This window comes from Lepus europaeus, chromosome 11, assembly GCF_033115175.1.
Source record: "Lepus europaeus isolate LE1 chromosome 11, mLepTim1.pri, whole genome shotgun sequence".
Classification (NCBI taxonomy): domain Eukaryota; kingdom Metazoa; phylum Chordata; class Mammalia; order Lagomorpha; family Leporidae; genus Lepus; species Lepus europaeus.
The window spans coordinates 63,174,672-63,195,962 of record NC_084837.1 but is presented as its reverse complement, the minus strand read 5'-3'; the positions used below and the strand labels follow the sequence as shown (position 1 = coordinate 63,195,962).

At 42.3% G+C, this 21,291-nt stretch overlaps 1 protein-coding gene across 3 annotated transcripts in view; it reads left to right on the top strand.

The window, feature by feature from the left end:
• Positions 1-21,291, top strand: part of INO80 (INO80 complex ATPase subunit) — a 145,415-nt gene that overhangs the window by 106,953 nt on the left and 17,171 nt on the right. For all 3 annotated transcript variants that reach the window (XM_062205655.1, XM_062205654.1, XM_062205653.1), the window contains 2 exons: positions 9,075-9,169; positions 17,215-17,287. In XM_062205655.1, coding sequence (XP_062061639.1) covers positions 9,075-9,169; positions 17,215-17,287 — 168 coding nt within the window. The remainder of the gene's footprint in view (positions 1-9,074; positions 9,170-17,214; positions 17,288-21,291) is intronic.

Below are 21,291 nucleotides of genomic sequence, written 5' to 3'. Positions count from 1 at the left end.
TTCTTTCTGCTTTTTAGATAAATAAATAAAAAATTAAAAAGTAATGGGAAAAAAGGTATTCGGTGCTTTAAAAGTATTATATATACTACTGTTTCTTTAGTGCTTAAAAGTCAATTTTTGGTGGGCCGGCTCTGTGGCATAGTGGGTGGGGCCACCGCCTGCAGTGCCAGCATCCCTAAAGGCACCAGTTTGACGCTTTGGATTGGCGCAGCTCCGGCCATTGCGGCCAATTGGGGAGTGAACCAGTGGATGGAAGATCGATCTCTCTCTCTCTATCTCTCCCTCTCTCTCTCTCTCTTTCTCTCTCTCTGCCTCTCCTTCTCTGTGTAACTCTTTCAAATAAAATAAATAAAGCTTAAAAAACAAAAAAGTCAATTCTTATTAACAGTTTCTTTGACTTAATGCTTACACATCCCACGTTATTCAAATGTGTATTCTAATTGACTAGGTGTGGGTTGTGCCTTCTGTCTGTAGTGGTTGTTCTCAGCTGCTGATAGAGGGTATCCATTGGGATCATCTTTGAAGCTTTTTATTCCCTCTCCAGCTTTATTGAGATATAGTTGATAAATAGAAATGTATATGCTTCACACAGACAACATGTTGTGAAACATGCATATTTTGTGAAGTTAGTTAACGTACTATCACCTGACGTTATTATAATTTTTGTGTCTGATGAGAACACTTAAAATCCACTCATCAAATTTCAAGTGTACAGTATAATATTGTTAACTGTAGTCACCGTGCTGGATATTAGATATCTAGAACTTTTTTATCCCACATAACTGAACCTTTGTATTCTTTGACCAATATATCCCCAAACCCCTACTCTCTTTTCTTATGAGTTTGACTTTTTAGGCTGTGTATCTAAATGAGGTCATGCAGTATTTGTTTATCTTGATCTGGCTATTTCACTTAACATCTTTTCTAAAGATTTATTTATTTATTTGAAAGTCAGAGTTACACACAGAGAGAGAAGGAGAGGCAGAGAGAGAGAAAGAAGTTTTCCATCCGCTGGTTCACTCCCCAATTGGCTGCAATGGCCAGAGCTGCGACAATCCAAAAGGATCCAGGAGCCAGGATCTTCTTCCTGTTCTCCCACAAGAATGCAAGGGCCCAAGGACTTGGGCCATCTTCTACTACTTTCCCAGACTGTAGCAGAGAGCTGGATAGGAAGTGGAGCAGCCAGGACCTGAACCAGTGCCCATATTGGATACCGGCACTGCAGATCGCAGCTTTACCTGCTGTGGCACAGCACTGGCCCCTCACTTAACACCTGATGTCTTCAAGGTTCAAACGTGTTGTCACAAATGGCAGAGTTAACCTTTTTAAATTTTAAAGCTGAGTAATACTCCATTGTGTGTGTATATATGTGTATATACCACATTTTCTTTATCCATCATTTGTTGATAGACATTTAAGTTGACTTAATGTGTTCTCCATATCCCTTTGGCTTCTTCAGTAATTTTTAAGATAAAATACTGTCTCTGGAACTGTATAGGTCTCAAAACTTCCTAAATGTTAAAAGCCATAATTTTTGTTGTATTATTTCATGCAGAATTAGAACTTATTTTGGTTTGTGGTGATTGATGCACAAGAGTCTACTTGAGTGTACTGGTGTTTATGTTTGTTTACTCAAAGATCATCTCTAGGACAGGCACGTCCACATTTGGATTCTGTTCTCTTTTTGCTAGTTTAAATGAAACAGAAGGAATGCTACTTGTTTTATGAGGCTCCGGGAAAATTAATCATGCTGATGGATCATTTTCTGAGCCTTTCCTAAATACCAAAAATATATTTGAGTGAGTGATACTCTTGGTTTATACAGAGTAATAATGGTTGGTCTTTTATGTCCCCTCTTTAATGCATAGAAATGCTAAGCATGGCACAGTTTCTGCAAGCCATGCTAATGTCAAATTCGTCCTCTAGCAGTGGTCCTCAGAGTTCAGGGTAAACCTTAGAGAGTTGAGGGATGAATGAGAATAGCTGTAGGAGTAGGTGTTTGCCCTAGCAGTTAAGATACCACTTGGGATACCCACATCCTGTATTTGTGTGTCTGTCTTCTGAGTCTTGCTTCCAGCTCTTGCTAATGCATATCCTGGAGGCAGAAGGAGATGGTTCAAGTAGGTGAGCCCATGTCACCCACATGGGAAAGCTGGATTAACTTCTGGGCTTTGGCATCTTGATTTCAACCTGGCCTAGCTGTTGTGGGCATTTGGGGATTCAACCAATGGATGGGAGATACTTCTTTCTTTCTCTGCCTCTCAGGTATTAATAAATAAGTAAATAAAACTCTGAGGAGTTATCTAGCTGGAGAATTCAGTGAATGTAGTTTCTTTCTTTCTTTCTTTCTTTTCTTTTCTTTTTTTTTTTTTTTTTTTTTTTTTTGACAGGCAGAGTTAAGCAGTGAGAGAGAGAGAGAAAAGGGTCTTCCTTCCATTGGTTCACCCCCTAAATGGCTGCTACAGCCGGCGTGTTGCGCTGATTAGAAGCCAGGAGCCAGGTGCTTCCTCCTGGTCTCCCATGCAGGTGCAGGGCCCAAGCACTTGGGCCATCCTCCTCTGCCTTCCCAGGCCACAGCAGAGAGCTGGACTGGAAGAGGAGCAACCAGGACAGAATCTGGCGCACTGACCGGGACTAGAACATGGTGTGCCGGTGCCGCAGGCAGACGATTAGCCAAGTGAGCCGTGGTGCCGGCCCATAGTGAATGTAGCTTCTTATTAACCAATCAGCTCCTGACTTTGAAAAGAACATAGAAAGCAAGGCTTTTAAGGTGGACCTTAGAAAATGTTTTGGTGTTGAAATTGGTGAGTAGAGATATTTGGTACTTTTGGGTTGTTTTTGTTTTAGATTTTTTTAAATTGAGATTTATTTATTTATTATTTCAAAGGTGGAATTACAGAGAGAGGGAGAGACAGAAATCTTCCATCCACTGGTTCACTCCCCAAAATGGCCACAACAGGTGGGGCTGGGCATGGTCAAAGCCAGTAGCCCAGAACTCCACCCAGGTCTCCCAAGTATGCGCTGGGTGCCCAAGTACTTGGGCCATCTTCCACTGCTTTTCCCAGGCTAGTTAGAAGGGTGTTCGATCAGAAGTGGAACATCTTGGACTTGAACCAACACTCATATGGGATGCTGGCATACCAGGCATACCTGCTGTGCTACAATGCTGACACCACCACCCCCGCCGCCTTTTTTTCCTCAGATTTATAAAACACATTTTTGAGAAAGTGCTTATGAGTATTACCAAATCATCAGTAGTTAGAACCTGTGTCTTTCACGATGTCATTGAAATTTTAGATTTTTTTTTTTAAGATAGCATTAGTTTATTATAAAAGAGACATGGAAATTACTTACATGATGAAAAGATTTCAGAACTTCAGTGGAATGGGAAGCTTCACGTGATGCTGTTCCAGAGATTTCAATCTACATATTTTCCAAGAATGTCACCACCTCTAAATAGAAAATAATCCTTGTCGTCTAGAACTACTTTAGTGCCTCCATATTCTGGAAGAAGAACTTTATCTCCAACTTTCACACTAACTGGTTGAATCTCTCCACCCTGTCCTTTAGAGCCTGATCCAACAGCTACTACCGTTGCTTGCAATACTTTTCCTTGAGATTTTTCAGGGAGCATAATGCCTCCTTTGGCTACTGTTTCCACGGCGCTCCTCTCCACCAAGACCCAGTCAAAGAGCGGAAGAAACTTCCTAAATGCCTGTCCTGCCATGGCCCCAGTGCCGCAGGTCCCGCTCCGCTCTCATGCCGCTCCAAGGAGAGACCCACAGCCTGACCCTCTGGACACGTGAAAAGCGAAATTTTAGATTTTTGTAAGGATCATGTAGAAACAGTGAAGGACAGAAGTAATCACAGCTCTTGAAATTAAAAGTCGGAAGCTCTTTTTTTTTTTTTTTTGGACAGAGTGGATAGTGAGAGAGAGACAGAGAGAAAGGTCTTCCTTTTTGCCGTTGGTTCACCCTCCAATGGCCGCTGCGGCCGGCGCATCTCGCTGATCCGAAGGCAGGAGCCTGGTGCTTCTCCTGGTCTCCCAGGCGGGTGCAGGGCCCAAGGACCTGGGCCATCCTCCACTGCCTTCCCGGGCCATAGCAGAGAGCTGGCCTGGAAGAGGGGCAACCGAGACAGAATCCAGCGCCCCGACCGGGACTAGAACCCGGTGTGCCGGCGCCGCAAGGCGGAGGATTAGCCTGTTAAGCCATGGCGCCGGCCAAGGAAAGCTCTCTTTCCAAATATGCTTTGATAATACTTCTATTCTGTGTTTTTTTGTAAGTAACTTGGTATTTTAGAGATGTCCACAATAGCTTGGGAATAGAATGTATGAATAAAATTTATAGTGTTTTTTTCTTTTCTTTTTTTTTTTTAAAAATTATTTTATTTATTTGAAAGAGTTGCAGAGAGAGAGGTCTTCCATCCACTGGTTCACTCTCCAGGTGGCTGCAACAGCCAGAACTGCGCCGATCTGAAGCCATGAGCCAGGAAATTCTTCCAGGGCTCCCACGTGGGTGCAGGGGCCCAAGGACCTAGGCCATCTTATACTGCTATCCCAGGCCATAGCAGAGAACTGGATTGGAAGAGGAGCTGCCAGGACTAGAACCAGCACCCATATGGGATGCTGGCACTTCAGGCCAGGGCTTTAACCTATTGTGCCATAGTGCCAGCCCCTTAAAGTGGTTTTTTCATGTATATTTACTTGTTACTTTGAAGCCATTTACTGCAATGGGCTCTAAACTCATCTAAAGCCTTCTGAAATCCCACCCTTCCCTTGGTGGGAGAGTTAAGGCTTGAAGCAACAGAAGGGAAAGATCTATTTCTGTTGTTTTTGCAACAGGCTGTTTGTAATGAGGGTTGGTTTTGTCTAGGGTTCACATCCCTGGTGTTATACTGGTCTTAATAAATGAGTATGAAACCAAAAAGTTTTATAAGAAGATCTATTTATCGGGGCCTGTGCTGTGGCGCAGTAGATTAATCCTCCACCTGTGGCATCGGCATCCCATATGGGTGCTGGTTCAGGTCCCGGCTGCTCCACTTCCAATCCAGCTCTCTGCTATGGCCTGGGAAGGTGGTGGAGGATAGCCCAAGTGCTTGGGCCCCAGCACCTGCCTGGGAGACCGGGAGGAGGCTCTTGGCTCCTGGCTTCGGATTGGTGCAGCTCTGGCCATTGTGGCTATTTGGGGAGTGAACCAACAGAGGGAAGACCTTTCTCTGTCTCTTCCTCTCACTGTCTGTAACTCTACCTCTCAAATAAATAAAATCTTTTTTAAAAAGAAGAAGAAAAAGAAGATCTATTTATCAGTGCTCTCCAAGGTTCAAAGTATTGTTTGTTTGTTTTAAGATTTATTTATTTATCTGAGAGGCGGAGTTACAGAGAAAGAGATACTCAGTTCTCTGGTTCACTCCCCAAATGGCTGCAACAGCCAGAGCTGGGCCAATCTGAAGCCAGGAGCCAGGATCTCCTTTTGGGTCTCCCATAGGATGGGTGCAGGGGCCCAAGCACCTGCGGCATCCTTTACCACTTTCCGAGGCCATCAGCAGAGAGCTGGATCAGAATTGGAGCATCTGGCCCCAAAGTTCTGGTTTTTAAAGGGGAAAAGAGAAACTTAAAATTTTATTGCAGTCTAAATCAGAGATGGATTTCTCTCTGTTAGTTGTGTTGGCATAGTCCTTTTGTTGTTCGGCATTGTGATAGTCCCTGGTTGGGTTAGAAATGGTCACCGGGCTATCGTTTTTGAGCTTTTTTCCTAAATTCCTTCTCATCTAACACATCCCACTCTTCTATAGAGCTATACCAGTAAGTGTGAACTTTAAGCTCACTTTGATGGTATATTATCAAATCTTCTAAGGAAGCACACTGAGATACATAGAATAGTAAAACAACAACAAAAACAAACAAACCACAATGCAGATTTGTGCCTCAGTGAGCTTTTATACTCATTTGACAAGCTTGGTCTCACCAGTACCCTAGGCAGAGACCTCTGACATGTTCTTGGCACCCATTTGCTTAAAGAATAGCCTACCACATATAGATAGAGACATGAGCCAGATATGAGAGCTACATATGAGATTATTACAATAAAAGAACATTAGATCACAGAAAACTAACATAAACATTCCCCGAATGCAGAAGTGATGAGTCTTCAATACAGAAATGGTTGTAGACAAAATAGAGTAGTTTTCCTTTATCTACAGGAAGTGGTTGCCTGACACCATGGAAAATACAACAGTATGTTTTTTTTCCTATACATAACTGCATATGATAAAGTTTAGTGTGTAAATCAAACAGTAAGAGATTAACAATAACAAAATGCTTGGGGCCGGCACTGTGGTGTAGTAGACTCTAAACTTCCGCCTTGCGGCACTGGCTTCCTATATGAGTGCCTCTTCATGTCACAGCTGCTCCTCTTCCAGTCAGTCTCTCTGCTTGTGGTCTGGGAAAGCAGTGGAGGATGGCCCAAGTGCTTGGGCCCCTGCACCTGCATGGGAGACATGGAAGAAGCTCCTGGCCCCTGACTTCAGATTGACTCAGCTCTGGTCACTTTGGCCATTTGAGGAGTGAATCAGTGGATGGAAGACCTTTCCCTCTGTCCTCCATCTCTCTCTGTCTGTAACTCTAGCTCTCAAATAAATAAAATCTTATTTTAAAAAATAAATAACAAAATGCTTGCTTGCTCACTCTTGCACAGTGCCCCCCCCCCCATGAGACAGGGTCCCATGGCACCATTTCTGTAGTCCCCATCCCCATCCTTTTCCCTTCCTGGCTTACTCTGTTCCTGAACAGTGTCCACATGAGTGTGTGTGTGTGTGTGTGTGTCTTCTTCACCTTTTAAATAAAATTTATGACTTTGTGTGTCGTAAAGAATTTTTTTATTCCCAGAAACCTTTTATTTAAAGAATACAAACTTCATTCAATTTTAAGTACAATTTTAGAATCATAGTGATTCTTCCCACTATTCTTCCTCTGCCTCTTATACTCCCACTCCCCAACCCCCTTCCTCTTCCCTCTCCTATTCCTATTCTTACTTTTTACTAAGATATATTTTCAATTAACTTTATACACATACAATTAACTCTATACTAAGTAAAGAGTTCAACAAATAGTGTCAAAAAAAAAAACCTTTTCCTCAGCAGTCGAGACAAGGGCTGTTCAAGTGATTGCATCTCAGAGTGTGATTATTAGATATCACAGATCAGGTGAACATTTGGTATTTGTCTTTTTGGGCCTGGCTTATTTCACTAAGTATGAGATTTTCCAGTTTCGTCCATTTTGTTGCGAATGACAGGATTTCATTGTTTTTTTGTCACTGTGTAGTATTCCATGGTGTACATATCCCATAATTTCTTTATCCAGTCTTAAATTCACAGACATTTGGTTTGATTCCATATCTTAGGTATTGTGAATTGAGCTGCAATAAACATGAGGGTACAAATAACTCTTTCATATGCTGATTTTATTTGCCTTGGGTAAATTCCCAGGAGTGGGATGGCTGAGTCATCAGATTTCTGAGGTGTCTCCATGCTGTCTTCCAGTGGCTGTACCAGTTTACATTCCCACCAACAGTGGGTTAGGGTACCTTTTCCCCCACGTCCTTGCCAGCATTTGTTGTTCATTGACTTCTGTGTAAAAGCCAGTCTAACTAGGGGATGAGGTGAGACCTCTTTGTGGTTTTGATTTGCATTTCTCTGACAGCTAGTGATCCTGAGCATTTTTTCATGTGTCTGTTGGCCATTTGGGTTTCCTCTTTTGAAAAATGCCTGTTTCAGTCCTTTGTCCATTTTTTAACTGGGTTGTTTGTTTTGTTGTTGAATTTCTTGATCTCCTTATATATTTTGGTTACTAATCCTTTATCACTTGCATATTTAGCAAATATTTTCTGCCGTTCCTGTCTGTTGCCTCTTCACTTTGCTGAGTATTTTCTTTTGCAGTGAACTTTTCAATTTGAAGTAATCCAATTTGTTAATTTTGGCTTTGACTGCCTGTGCCTCTGGGGTCTTTTCCAAGAACTCTTTGCCTATGCCAATGTCTTGCAGGGTTTCCCTAATAATTTGATGATATCAGATTGTAGATTTAAGTCTTTAATCCATGTTGAGTGGATTTTTGTGTATGGTAGGGGTCTTGCTTCATATTTCTGCATGTGTGTCCAGTTTTCCTAGAACCATTTGTTGAAGAAACTATCTTTGCTGCAGAGATTGATTTGAATAACAAAATATTATAATATTTATTTAAAATTATGGATTGCTTATTTCTGTAATTTTCCATTTAATATTTCTGTACTGTAGTTGCCCACAGTAACATACTGTAGAAAGTAAGAGCATAGAGGGAGGAGGTCTGCTGTGACTGCTGGTGGTGTTTCCTATCAGTAGAACTATTCTATAATCTCTACAAGTGAGCTTTTTGTACTGTAATCAGACAAAAGAGGAAATTGGCGTTTATTTGGACATCATCTGTTAAGAGGAATTGCAGCTTCTAAGGATGGAGAGGTACTCTCTCTGCCTTGCAGCTCTTGCGGTGTCTTCTCCATTCTTAAAATTCTAATTCCTCTTAGATTTGCTGTGAGGAGTACTGTCTGCCATAGAAAGTTACTTTGTCTTCTTTTTCACTCTGGTACTTAGGTCCCTGTCAGCAGTAAGGCCTGCTCTGAAAGGAGAAGGAAGCTCAGGATTTGCCTGCAGTGATTTGTTAGGGGTTGGGGGGGTCTTTAGGGTGAATGTTACTCACTGACAGAAAACTGGGTGTTTTCATAACTGTTAAAAATATCTGGTTGGTAACTGGTGTTTTTTGTTTGAAAATTTTGTGGTTTTTTTTTTTTTTTCCATAAAATTTATTGAAATCTGCAGGAATAAGATTAGGTTCCAAGCTGAAATTGAGGGTGGTTCCCCTTAGTGTTCTCACACTGGCAGTAACTCACAGATGAAGTTCCTGGACTGATCAGGCTGCTTTCTCCCCATGCTGGATGTAATGCCTTGCCCCCAGTGTGTGGAAGGTGGAAGGTGGGTGAATACTTCTGAGAATTAGAATGCAGTCATTTATGTCAGACTTAACGTCTTTTTACCCTGATTGGCAGGAATATATGGTTTACAGAAAGCATACCTACATGAGGCTTGATGGTTCATCCAAGATCTCAGAGAGGCGAGACATGGTTGCTGACTTTCAGAACAGGTAATGTGAATGAGACTTATAAATATTGTTATTTGATTTTCCTCTAATCCTTGAAATGGTGAGTTTTTTTTAAAAAGCAAATACATCTCAGATTGTTAATCAGTCATGTTCTAGTTCTACCATTTTAAGAGGTTGCTAAATCTACTGATAGTAATTCAGATCTACATATGTATCAGAATGAATGAATGACTAAAAATACTTGGTAATTTTTGTGTTTAAAATATACTTTCTTACCACATAAGTGCCTATTTTTTGGACAAAACAAGAGAAACCATTTCTGACTATTAACCAAGATCTCCTCAGTGGATAACGCATATGTAGGTGAAAGTCCACAGAGTCTTGTTCTAAATGTTAGCTGTTGCCATCTCTGCTGTTGACTCAGGTTTTAGGTTGTTTGTGGATTTCATTTTGTATAAGTTTAGGGAAAAATGCCTTCCTTTTTCCTGTTCTTTTTAGTGTGTTACAGGGCAGTGCAGTATGACAAACTACAGCAATTACCTTATAGTCAGCCAGTAGCTCTCAGTACAGTACCTCTCCCACCTGCTAATGAGCCTATGAAATTTCCAGTGCCACCTGTTTGATGCTGTGGGCTCACAGGGCCACAATTATCCTGAGTGATCATTCTCAGAATAAGCGGGATCTGATTACTGTGCTCTCCAAGGAGAGAAAACCAAGCACTGCTACCTGTAAGGCTCTTGAGCTCCACCCTTAAAGTTCTTCCTTAGACTGGGAGAACTGAGGAATAAAGTAGATCTTAATGTCTGTAAATCAGAACTTCACTTTCTGGCTGTTAATGGGATGGTCTATTCATATTTAATGGTTGAATTCTAGGAAAGAAAATCTAATCATAAGGCCATTTGTAGTTGCAATTTTTAGTTTATTTCATTTTGGTTTTTAAGCATGGGTTAATTCAGGCAGAAAACAGTTTGGCCACAAAATACATCTATAATTGAGCATAGATTGCCCTCAGAATTTTTGCCATTGTGGTACCCCTTATATTAGTGAGTACAGGTGGGGATATACATCCTGATGTGTAGGTTTACCATGAATACCCATTTAGGTCAGTGACTCCAAAGTTAAAACTATACACCAGAATTCCGGATGACTGTTTGGCTAGCAGTAGAGGGAACAATCCACTTAACACCTGTCTCAGCTTTTGTTAATTTCGAGCTAATGTGGATAACCTGATCTAGCGACTCACCTGACAGAAACTATTGGCGGGTTCTAAAATTGATTGTTTAAAACCTGTATAAACATCTCAGTACTTCACTACATTGTTAAGGTAAAATGGGGGCGGGGGTTGGGGGACGGACCTTACCACGTGATTTGTCTTTTCTGGAGTCTGAAATTAGTGAAATGTGTATTTTATTATGCTCTGAGAGCTCCTGTACATGAGATCTTAAGTACAGCTCTGTAGTCATGTTTCCCTCAGGGACCTGAGTTTGTCCAGTCAAACTCACATCATCACTTTGGGCACATTGATGTGAGGTAGCTTGTGTTGTATGTAATAAGAAAATGCCATAAAGGCAAAAGTATTTCACCCAGTACTGTTTCTATTTTTCATCCACTGGCATATTTGATTTTGTACACTTGATTTCATTAACAGCAAAATTTTCTGTTTTCCATAACGATTGGAGTCTTTATATATTTTAATGAAATGTCTGTGGAGGAAAATTTGAAAAATATTTAAAGATGAAAATGAAAAACACACACAATCCCTCCACAGTTAACTGGTAGCATTTTGGTATATCCCTCTAGACATTAATGTATATTGTGTGATCGTATTTACACTATTGATGTCATATTATAGATAGGACTTTGTGTCTTGATTTTTTTCCACTTAAGTTTATAATAGAAACATTTTCACACATTACCAAGTCTTTGTAATGATTGTTTTTTAAGACTAGTATTCAATACTGAGTATATGTAACACTTTTCTACTTCGGAAACATTGGATGAATACCTTCTTGGCATTTAGATTCAAACAATGGAAATTATTGAAGAGTGTATGCATATTGTTAGATTGTTTTGTAGAAAGGTTCTGCTCTACCCCAAACTGTGGTTTGTTGACATCTAGTGATTTGGGCTTCTGAGTTACAGAGCTACAGCTGTTCTTCCAGAAAATAGGCTATGAGATCCAGGGCTCAGTGTATTTTAATAGTAACCTTTGCACGGGGCCAGCATTGTGACACAGTGGGTTAAGCCGCTTGTAATGCCCACATCCCTTAAGGGTGTTGGTTCACATCCCAACTATTCTGCTTCTACTCCAGCTCCCTGGAAAACACTAGAAGATACCCCCAGGGCCTTGAGCCCCTGTACTCACACAGGAGGCACAGATAGAGTACTAGGCTCTTTGCTTTGGCCTGGCCCAGCTCCAGACTTTGAGCCCCTTTCGGGAGTCAGCCAGCAGATGGAAGATGTCTCTGTCTCTCCCCTCTGTGTAACGCTCCGCTTCAAATAAGTAAATCTCTTTTTTTTTTTTTTTAAGTGAAAACTCAATTTTATTAAAAAAATAATAACCTTTCCAGTGGATGTATATGTTATCTCTAAAGTCTTTTTTATGAGAATTATTTGAGCAATCCAAGTGCACATAATAGTTTTGCAAAGCTTAAAGGATTGGATTTTTACCATTAAATTGTACTAGGTCTACTTAGTAAAAATCTTCTTGTGTACAGCATTTTACTAGGAAGTCTTACCTAAGCCTCCAGACCTTACGATTGAGAATTATTTAGCATTAAGTTTATTTGAAGTCAGCATTTGATTGTTGTTTTCACCCTACATCTAATATTAGGTAAAATGAGATAAGAAAGTAAAATCTCCTGATCCCTACCTGCATTACAAGTTAGTTGGGGGTGTGTTAAGAAATAATCTTCTCATGTATAGAAGCTGAACTTGCACCTTGTGCTTGTCAAACTGACCCTTCCAGTTGGAGGGAAACTCTTCAGCTTGCATGTTTGATTGGTTGCAGTAACCCCAAAAGACAGGTGTTTTTGAAACAGAAAAGGATGCTCTGCCACATAATTTCATTATTATTAATGAAAAGATACCAAAAGAAAAAAGTTGTAATTTCAGCTAGAACACCCCCTGGCTCAAAGGTCAGCCAGAATAAACAAGAGCTCCTATAAAAAGCCATTTACATTCCCTTCATACAAGATTTATTTATGAGGGATCCTTCCAGGAAAAAGTCTGACTGAGACTAAAGACTGTTTGGCCAGGATGTCCTGACTGCACAGCAGTCAGAACACGTGACCTGTGCATGATCCTAGAAGCCGTTCAAAGCTCTGTGCTCTGTGGTACCCTGGCCTCTGCTTCCCTTCCTCCTACCTCATGACCTTTATCGAACAGATCCTGTCCTGTGTGATCAGTAGGATGACCATCTGGAAAGCATGAGAACAGGTGACTATAGCATTAGCTTTTTCTTTTTTTGTGAGCCCTCTAGATCTCTGATGCCTTTTTGATTCATTCAATATGCCTTTCGCTGCAATCAGTACATGCCTGGCACTGTTCTGGGTGTTTTGGTGCAAAGAAACCTCAGTGGTCTCATTAAAAAGTAAGACTGAGACATGGGTGTGTCTTTGCTCTTTTGGTTTCAGAGCCCCTCCCCACCCCTTCCCCCCACTTACCACTGAAACAGACAGACCACTGATCTCTAAGGCCTATTCCAACAGAGACCCTGAGTTGAGGTTCCTTTTCAGCCCCCTAGAGGGCACCCAAACCACCATATTGTCTTCTGGAATGTTTGTCTTCTGTTTAGTCAGTCTCCAAAAACATTAATGCATGTGATTAATGTACTAGATTTATGAAGTAGAAAGGAACTCTTCAGCGGTTTGATGTGAATGTTTTTGTTTATAAAAATCAAGTGGTGTATTCCAGAAAAAGAAAAGAAATTAATTTCTTTGCTAACAAGTAAGATGTCTGTAATCATTTATTTTCCATGATTTTGGCCAAATAATATGTCCCTTATCAGATGGCATCTTTTCACTGCATAATTGACATCCAGAAGAAGCACTTTCCTCTCATGTTTCTAGGTTTTCCTACTAATTTATTTTTGCCTGTATTCCTTTTATTCTATTTATCTGTACATACTCGCTGTTTGTCACCGATGACTATATCTGGGGACTTAACTATCCAGCTGTCCACATTAGGAGAAATGATCCTTCTTTCTGCATCTACCCTTTGTTTTGTTCCACAACTCCCTTCTTCTCCCATCCCTATCTGTGCCGAATGCTCAGACACTGGGCTTCTTCAGTAGTCACCCAACAAGTGCTGGCCACTGGGCACCTCCATCAGCTCTCACACAAGTATCAGAAATAAGCCTCTGACCACCTTCCTCTGTAGCCACCAAAGCAGGAGAGGAAGATGGTGTATGGATCAAGAGTAACCTTCTCAGTACTGAAGTGGGAAGAAGTAATTGTTCCTTAAAGACTAGTATGCCCCTGGAAAGCTCAATTTTTATATAAACTCTTACCATGGTTACATAGTTGGTGGACCTGTGAGGTACTATGCTTCTGCTTCTGTCATTCCATATCTGTGGGGAAATGTGTTTCTGAACTGGCAGCTGCCTTTCCATTTTTTTTCTGCTGTATGGTTTGATCATAAAGGATATCTTGTAAATTCAGTAGAATTATGAAACATCAAGCTTCATGATAAAAGTCAGGGTAGACTAGAGCCTTTGTGCTAGTGCGAACATTTTGGTATCGTGACTTACAGGAGGCCTCTAGAAGTGCAGTTACCCATGCCTCTTTTTAGGAAAGTCGTATTTAATTGAATGCGGATAATTGGCTGGTTTCCACCAGGACCTACTGAGCTTCGTGATTCATCAGGATGTTCATTTCAAAATGGTTCCTTTACTGATACTCATGTTTGATGTTTATACATCATCAGTTAGTCACTTGAGCTGTATTCATAGCATCCTGATTTTACAGTCCAGGAAACAGACTTTTAGCAGTCAAGTGACTTTACCAAGAAAGAATAGCCTGAAGGCATGAGAGCATCCTGATGACGACATGTTTCTGGTTTTTATTATTATTATTATTGGAATCCACAGACTAAAATCATGTCGCATTGTGATGTCTAAAGCTTCACAAAATAGTATTTATCCTTATGACATATGACATATGATGTATTAAAATATTTTCTAATCTGGGAGCCAACACTGTAGTACAGTGGGTTAAGCCACCGCCTGTGACACCAGCATCCCGAATTAGAACACCAGTTTGGGTCCCTGCTGCTCCTCTTCTGATTCAGCTAGTCTGTCCTGGTTCTTTTTTTCTTGTTTTTTAAGCTTTATTTACTTATTTTAAAGATTTATTCATTTATTTATTTGTAAGAGTTACACAGAGAAAGAGGGAACTCTATCCTCTAGTTCACTCCTCAAATAGCTGCAATGGCCAGGGCTAGGCCAGGCCAAAGCCAGGAGTCAGGAGCTTCTTCATGGGTACAGGAGCCCAATCATTTGGGCCATCTTCCACTGCTTTTCCCAGGCCATTAACAGGGAGTTGGATTGGAAGCGGGGTATCCAGGACATGAACCAGCACCCATGTGGGATGGGCACTGCGAGCTGCGGCTTTACCCACTGTGCCATAATGCCAGCCCCTTTTCCATTATTTCTTTAGTTATTTTAGTGGTTTTTTTTGTTGTTTTGTTTTGTTTTGTTTTTTTGTGGGTTTTTTTGGGTTTTTTTTTTGTTTGTTTTGTTTTTGTTTTTTGTTTTTTTTTTTTTTTTGACAGGCAGAGTGGACAGAGAGAGAGACAGAGAGAAAGGTTTTATTTTGTTGTTGGTTCACCCTCCAATGGCCGGGCCGGCGCACCGCGCTGATCCGAAGCCAGGAGCCAGGTGCTTCTCCTGGTCTCCCATGGAGTGCAGGACCCATGCACTTGGGCCATCCTTCACTGCACTCCGGGCCACAGCAGAGAGCTGGCCTGGAAGAGGGGCAACCGGGACAGGATCGGTGCCCCGACCGGGACTAGAACCCGGTGTGCCGGTGCCGCAAGGCAGAGGATTGGCCTGTTGAGCCACGGCGCCGGCCTAGTTATTTCTTATTTGCAGTCCAGATCCACTAAACTGATTGCATGACCAAGCATAGGTGTGACAAATGATAACTGTCACCTTCAAATTGAATAACACTGATCTAAATGAATTTCTAGGGGCTGGCACTATGGTGTAGCAGGTGAAGCCACTGCTTACAGTGCTGGCATCCCATGTGGGCACTGGTTCAAATCCCAGCTGCTCTACTTCCAATTCAGCTCCCTGCTAATGAATGGCCTAGGAAAAGCAGTGGAAGATGGCCCAAGTGCTTGGGCCCCTGTACCCATGTTGGGGACATGGAAGAAGTTTCTGGCTCCTGGCTTCAGCGTGGCACAGCCCTGCCTGTTGCAGCTATTTAGGGAGTGAACCAGCAGATGAAAGATCTCTCTGTCTGTCTGTCTCCCTCTCTCTCACTCACTCACTGACTCACTCTGCCTTTCAAATAAAGAAAATAAGTCCTTTAAAAATAGAGAAGATACTCAGTATATATTTTCTACCTGAATGAGTGACAGTGGCACTTACAGGTTTATTTCTATTTCTAAGATTCTTTACAGGGATTTAGAATGAAGAGGAAATGGAGAAAATTGTGTCTAATAGATTCTGTGTAAGGATTGTGTTGGCATTCCTCCCTAAGTACTTTTTAATCCTAGCCTGTCTTTATGAACTATTCCTAAATTCAATTTAGTCATGGTCTGGGTTTTAGTCCTGACCTCACATCACTTTAAAAAATTATGTACTTATTTGACAGCCAAAGCAACAGAGAAAAGGTGAAAGACAGAGAGATCTTCCATTTGTTGGTTCACTCTCAAAATGGTCCCAATAGGCAGGTGCTGTGTCTGACCAAAGTCAGGAATCTGAAACACCATCAGGGTCACCCATGTGACTGGCAAGGGCCCAAGCACTTGGGCTATCCTCCACTGCTTTTCCAAGCACATTAGCAGGGAGCAGGGTTGGAAGTATGGTAGCTGTGACTACAACTGGCTATCAGATACAGGACACTCGCATCGTAAAGGGCAACTTAACCTGCTGTACCACAATGCCAGCCCATCTCATCATTTTTCTGGGTCTCACTTTCTTCATCTTAAAATAAGTGCTTTGGGATAATAACCATTAGTTCCTAAACTACTGGGAGTCTTGATTCTTAGGGGTAGCAACATAAAATAATGATTGATTTGGCCCCTCTGTATGAATTAGGAATTGCTTGACATGTTAAAAATGACTACTATAGGGGCTGGCATTGTGGCATAATGGGTTATCTGCTGTCTGCAGTGCCAGCATCCCATATGGGCACTGGTTTGAGTCCCAGCTGTTCTACTTCCAGTCTACCTGCTGGCTTCAGCCTGGCCCAGCCCCAGCCATTGCAGCCATTTGGGGAGTGAACTAGCAGATGGAAGATTTCTCTCTCTGTCTCTCTTTCTCTTTGTAATTCTGCCTTTCAAATAAATAAAACAAATTTTTAAAAAAGAAAAATTGCTATCTGGAGAGAGGTCTCTAATTCACAAAAACAAACTTATTTTACTATGTTTATAATTATGTTGCCTATCAGTCAGATATTAGAGAGCAGCAACAATTTACCTGCAAATTGGCAGACTTCTATCAATAGTTCTTATCAAGAGGGCACTTTTGTACAGTGTTTTTTTAACTTATTTGAAAGGCAGAGTTACAGAGAGAGTTAGAGACAGAGAGAGGTTTTCCATCCACTGGTTCATTCCCCAAATGGCCATGATGGCTGGAGCTGGGCTGATCCAATGCCAGGAGCCAGGAGCATCTTCCTGGTCTACCACATGGAAGCAGGAGCCCAAGCTCTTGGGCCAACTTCTACTGCTTGTTCAGGCTGTAGCACAGAGCTAAACCAGAAGAGGAGCAGCCAGGACTCAAACTGGCCCCCTGTAACAGTGTTTCAAGGGAAAATTAGTTAGTTCTCAGTAACTACTCTTTGTCTTAGTTCTTTATCCAAAGATCTCTCTATATACCATATACCATTTTTTCTCTTAATCTGTGCTTCTTTTTTCTGCAGGAATGATATCTTTGTGTTCCTGTTAAGTACACGAGCTGGAGGACTGGGTATCAATCTCACAGCTGCAGATACAGTGAGTATCAATCAACACAATACACTGGATAGGCTGTGTTTCTATTAGAAATATGCTTTACTGTTTGTTGTTGCTCTTTGTGTCACAAACCTTTTATTTTATTTTGCCTTTTAAAAAAATTATTTATTTAAGAGGCAGAGAAACAGAGAGAGGCACAGAAAGAGCTCTCATCTGCTGGCTTACTATCCAAATGCCCTCCCTCCACAGCCAGGGCCAGGCCAGGCTGAAGCTGGGAGCCAGGAGCTCCGTCCAGGTCTCTCAGGTAGGTGGCAGGGTTTCAACCACTGAGGCATCACCTGCTGCCTCCCAGGGTGCACATTATCAGGAAACTGGGTCGGAAGCTGAGGAACTGGAACTCAACCAGGCACTCTATGGAATGCAGGCATCCCAATCAGTGGCTAACCTCTAGGCCCAAAGCCCACCCTTCCCTTCTTTGCCTCTTTTTTAAAGACTATAATTGCGTTTTGACTGAAACTGGGGTATTGTAGCTTTCCTGTTGAACTTTTCTGTTCATTTCTTTTCTTCTGTTCATTTAAGTTTCTTAAACAATTATTCAGCAAGTATTTATTGAATGCCTACCTTGTGTCTGATAATGTTTTAGACACTTGGGATACATCAATGTAGATAAACAGACTGGAAAAAAAATCGGGCAATCCAACTATATTTGTTTTATTAACTCTAAAGAATAGGGTTTTCGGATAAAGTTGTCTCATTAGGCTTATTCTGTAAAACTGATGTTTTTATATCTTAAAGTTCAAAACATGGTTGGAGAACAATGAAATTTGTAATTAAAACAATGTATTCCAGGGTTAGCACTGTGGTGTAGCAGGTAAAGCTACTGCCTGCAGCGATGGCATCCCATATGGGCACCAGTTCAAGTCCCAGCTACAGCTGCCTGCTAATACAGATACAGTTACAGCTGCCTGCTAATGTGCCTGAGAAAGTAATGGAGGATCACCCCTGCACCCACACTGGAGACCTGGAAGAAGTCCTCGAGTCCTGGCTTCAGCCGGGTCCAGCCCTGGCCTTTGCAGCCATTTGGGAAGTGAACCAGTGGATGGAAGATCTCTATCTCTTCCTCTCCTGCTCTCCCTCTCTGAATTGCTGCCTTTCAAATAAACCTTTTAAATAAATAAGCATTTTAAAATAAACCTTTAATATATATATATATATATATATATATATATATATATATATATATATATATATTGGGGTCAGTGCTGTGGCTCAGTGGGTTAAGGCCCCAGCCTACAGCACCAGCACCCCATATGGGCACTGGTTCAGGTCACGGCTGTTCCACTTCCAATCTGGCTCTCTGCTACAGCCTGGGAAAGCAGTGGAGGATGGCCCAAGTTCTTGGGCCCCTGCACCTGCAGAGGAGACCAGGAGGAAGCTCCTGGCTCCTGGAAGTCATGACTCTAAAAATGGCACTGAATGTGGCTGTTGTGTTGCCTCTCTGTGGAGTATAAGGCATCGTGTCCCTGTAGGTGTGAGGAAGGGGCACATCTAGAAGGGCCCTGGAGAAGTGAGGCACAGAGAGGAAGAGACCAGATAGACTCAGCAGCCAAGCTGGAATAGAGTTAGAGTCTGTGTTCCCTGTCTGCACTCCTAGGCTGTGTTCACTCTTGTTCCTTAGTAGGCTGCAGGCTGGGGCTTTAACCCACTGTGCTACAGCACTGGCTCCTAGGTTCTCTATTTTTATACATTTCCCACAGTCTCTGCATAATCATAGACTCAGTGTGAGTACAGGACTTACCACTTATCCTAGCTGATCTTTTAGGCTCCAGCCTCAGTCCCTAGTCTCAAAACTGTTAATCCAAATTCATTCTTTGCTGTGCTGTTATTCTGAGAGTTTGTTTACACCCTTTTTTATTAACCGTATCGCTCCTTCACTTAAAATTCTCGAAGGGCAGTGTTTGTGTGGCACAATAGTTAAGATGCCTTCATTGGCCGGCGCCGCGGCTCAATAGGTTAATCCTCCGCCTGCAGCGCCGGCACCCTGGGTTCTAGTCCCAGTCAGGGCTCCCGGTCTCCATGTGGGAGACCAGGAGGAAGCACCTGGCTCCTGGCTTTGGATCAGCACAGTGTGCCCGCCACAGCGGGCCGGCCGCGGCAGCCATTAGGGGGTGAACCAACGGAAAAGGAAGACCTTTTTCTCTCTCTCTCTCTCTCTCTCACTGTCTGTCTCTCTCTCTCACTGTCCACTCTGCCTGTCCCCTCCAAAAAAAAAAAAGGTGCCTTCATCTCATATCAGGGTACCCAGATTCAAGTCCTGGCTTCACTCCTGAATCTGGCTTCCTGCTAATGGAGAATCTGGGAGGCAGCAAGTGATAGCTCACATAGTTGGGTCCCTGCCGCCCACTTGGGAGACCTGGATTGAGTTCCCTGCTCCCAGCTTGAGCCTGGCCCACTCCCAGCCAGTGCGGACATTTAGGGAGTGAATCAGTGATGAAAGCTGTCTCTCTTGTCTTTCTCCATCTTGCCCATCTCAAGCAAAACAAAACAGAATTCTGGGATTCTCCATTATCTAGAAGATAGAATATAAACTTCTTTCCATGGCTTATAAGGCTCTGCATTTATGGCCTTTATCTGCCTTTCCAGCCTAAGTGCCAGATCACATTTCTTTCCAAAATTTTCTGTTCCTGATAATGACTGATGTAGTGTCTTGAACACGACATGCCATGTCACACTTGCATGAATTGTTTCCTCAGCCTTGATCATCCCTTTGTGACCCATCTCTTGGACTTGGTAACCTTTTGTTTTGGAAAACCTTATTCAGGTGCCAAGTTCTTCCCAGGCCCCTCCATCTATTCAAGTTAGTCACATTATATTGTAATTATTTTCATATCTAGCCTTAGACCTTCTCAGTGGAGGGAAGTGTTATAGATTGTTTGTTTGTTTGTTTTAAGATTTATTGATTTATTTGAAAGGCAGAATTACAGAGAGGCAGAGGCAAAGAGAGAGGGGCAGAGGTCTTGTATCCGCTGGTTCACTCCCCAAATGACCACAATGGCTGGAGGTGGGCAGATCTGAAGCCAGGAGCCAGGAGTTCCTTCTGGGTCTCCCGCGCGGGTGCAGGGCCCCAAGGACTTGGGCCCTCTTCTACTGCTTTCCCAGGCCATAGCAAAGAACTGGGTCAGAGCAGCCAGGTCTTGAACCGGCACCCATATGGGATGCTGGCACCACAGGTGGTGGCTTTACCTGCTACACAACAGTGCTGGCCCTATAAGCTGTATTTCTAGTGCCTTGAACAATTCATTTGTGCTTTCATTCATTCACTCAACAAATGTTCAGTGGACATCTACCAAAGGCCTGGTACTGTTTTAAGCACCAGGAAATTCAGCATGCAGTAAAACAAAGTTCCATTTTTATCCTCACAATTACTAGAAATTTCATTTCTAGCAGGGAATTGGCTAGGGGAAGTATAAACAAGAAAAATTCTAAAAATATGAATGCTATGAAGAAAGGTATACCAAATAAGAAGTGATAGAATGATTAGGAGTCGTAGGCCAGTGCTGTGGCTTAGAGGTAAAGCCTCTGCCTGCACTGCTGCACCTCAAATAGGTGCTGGTTCAAGTCCTGGCTGCTCCACTTCAATCCAGCTCTCTGCTGTGGCCTGGGAAAGCAGTAAAAGATGGCCCATGGGAGACCTGGAAGAAGCTCCTGGCTTCGAATTGGCTCAGCTCCAGCTGTTATGGCCATTTGGGGAGTGAACCAGTAAATGGGAGGCCTCTCTATAACTCTTGTGTTTCAAATAAAATAAATTAATCTTTAAAAAAATTAAAAAAGAATGACTAGGGGTCACTATTTTATGTGGGTTGGTAGTGTCTCTTTGAGTGACATTTAAGCCAAGATCTAAAGAGAGGCGAAGCACGTATCTGGCAGAAAGGGAATTCCAGGCAGACTAGAAAAGTGCAAAACCCAATGGAGAATATGCTCAGCACCATCAAGCACCAATGAGGAGCCCAGAGTCCTGGAACAGAGTCAGTGAGGAGGAGAATGGT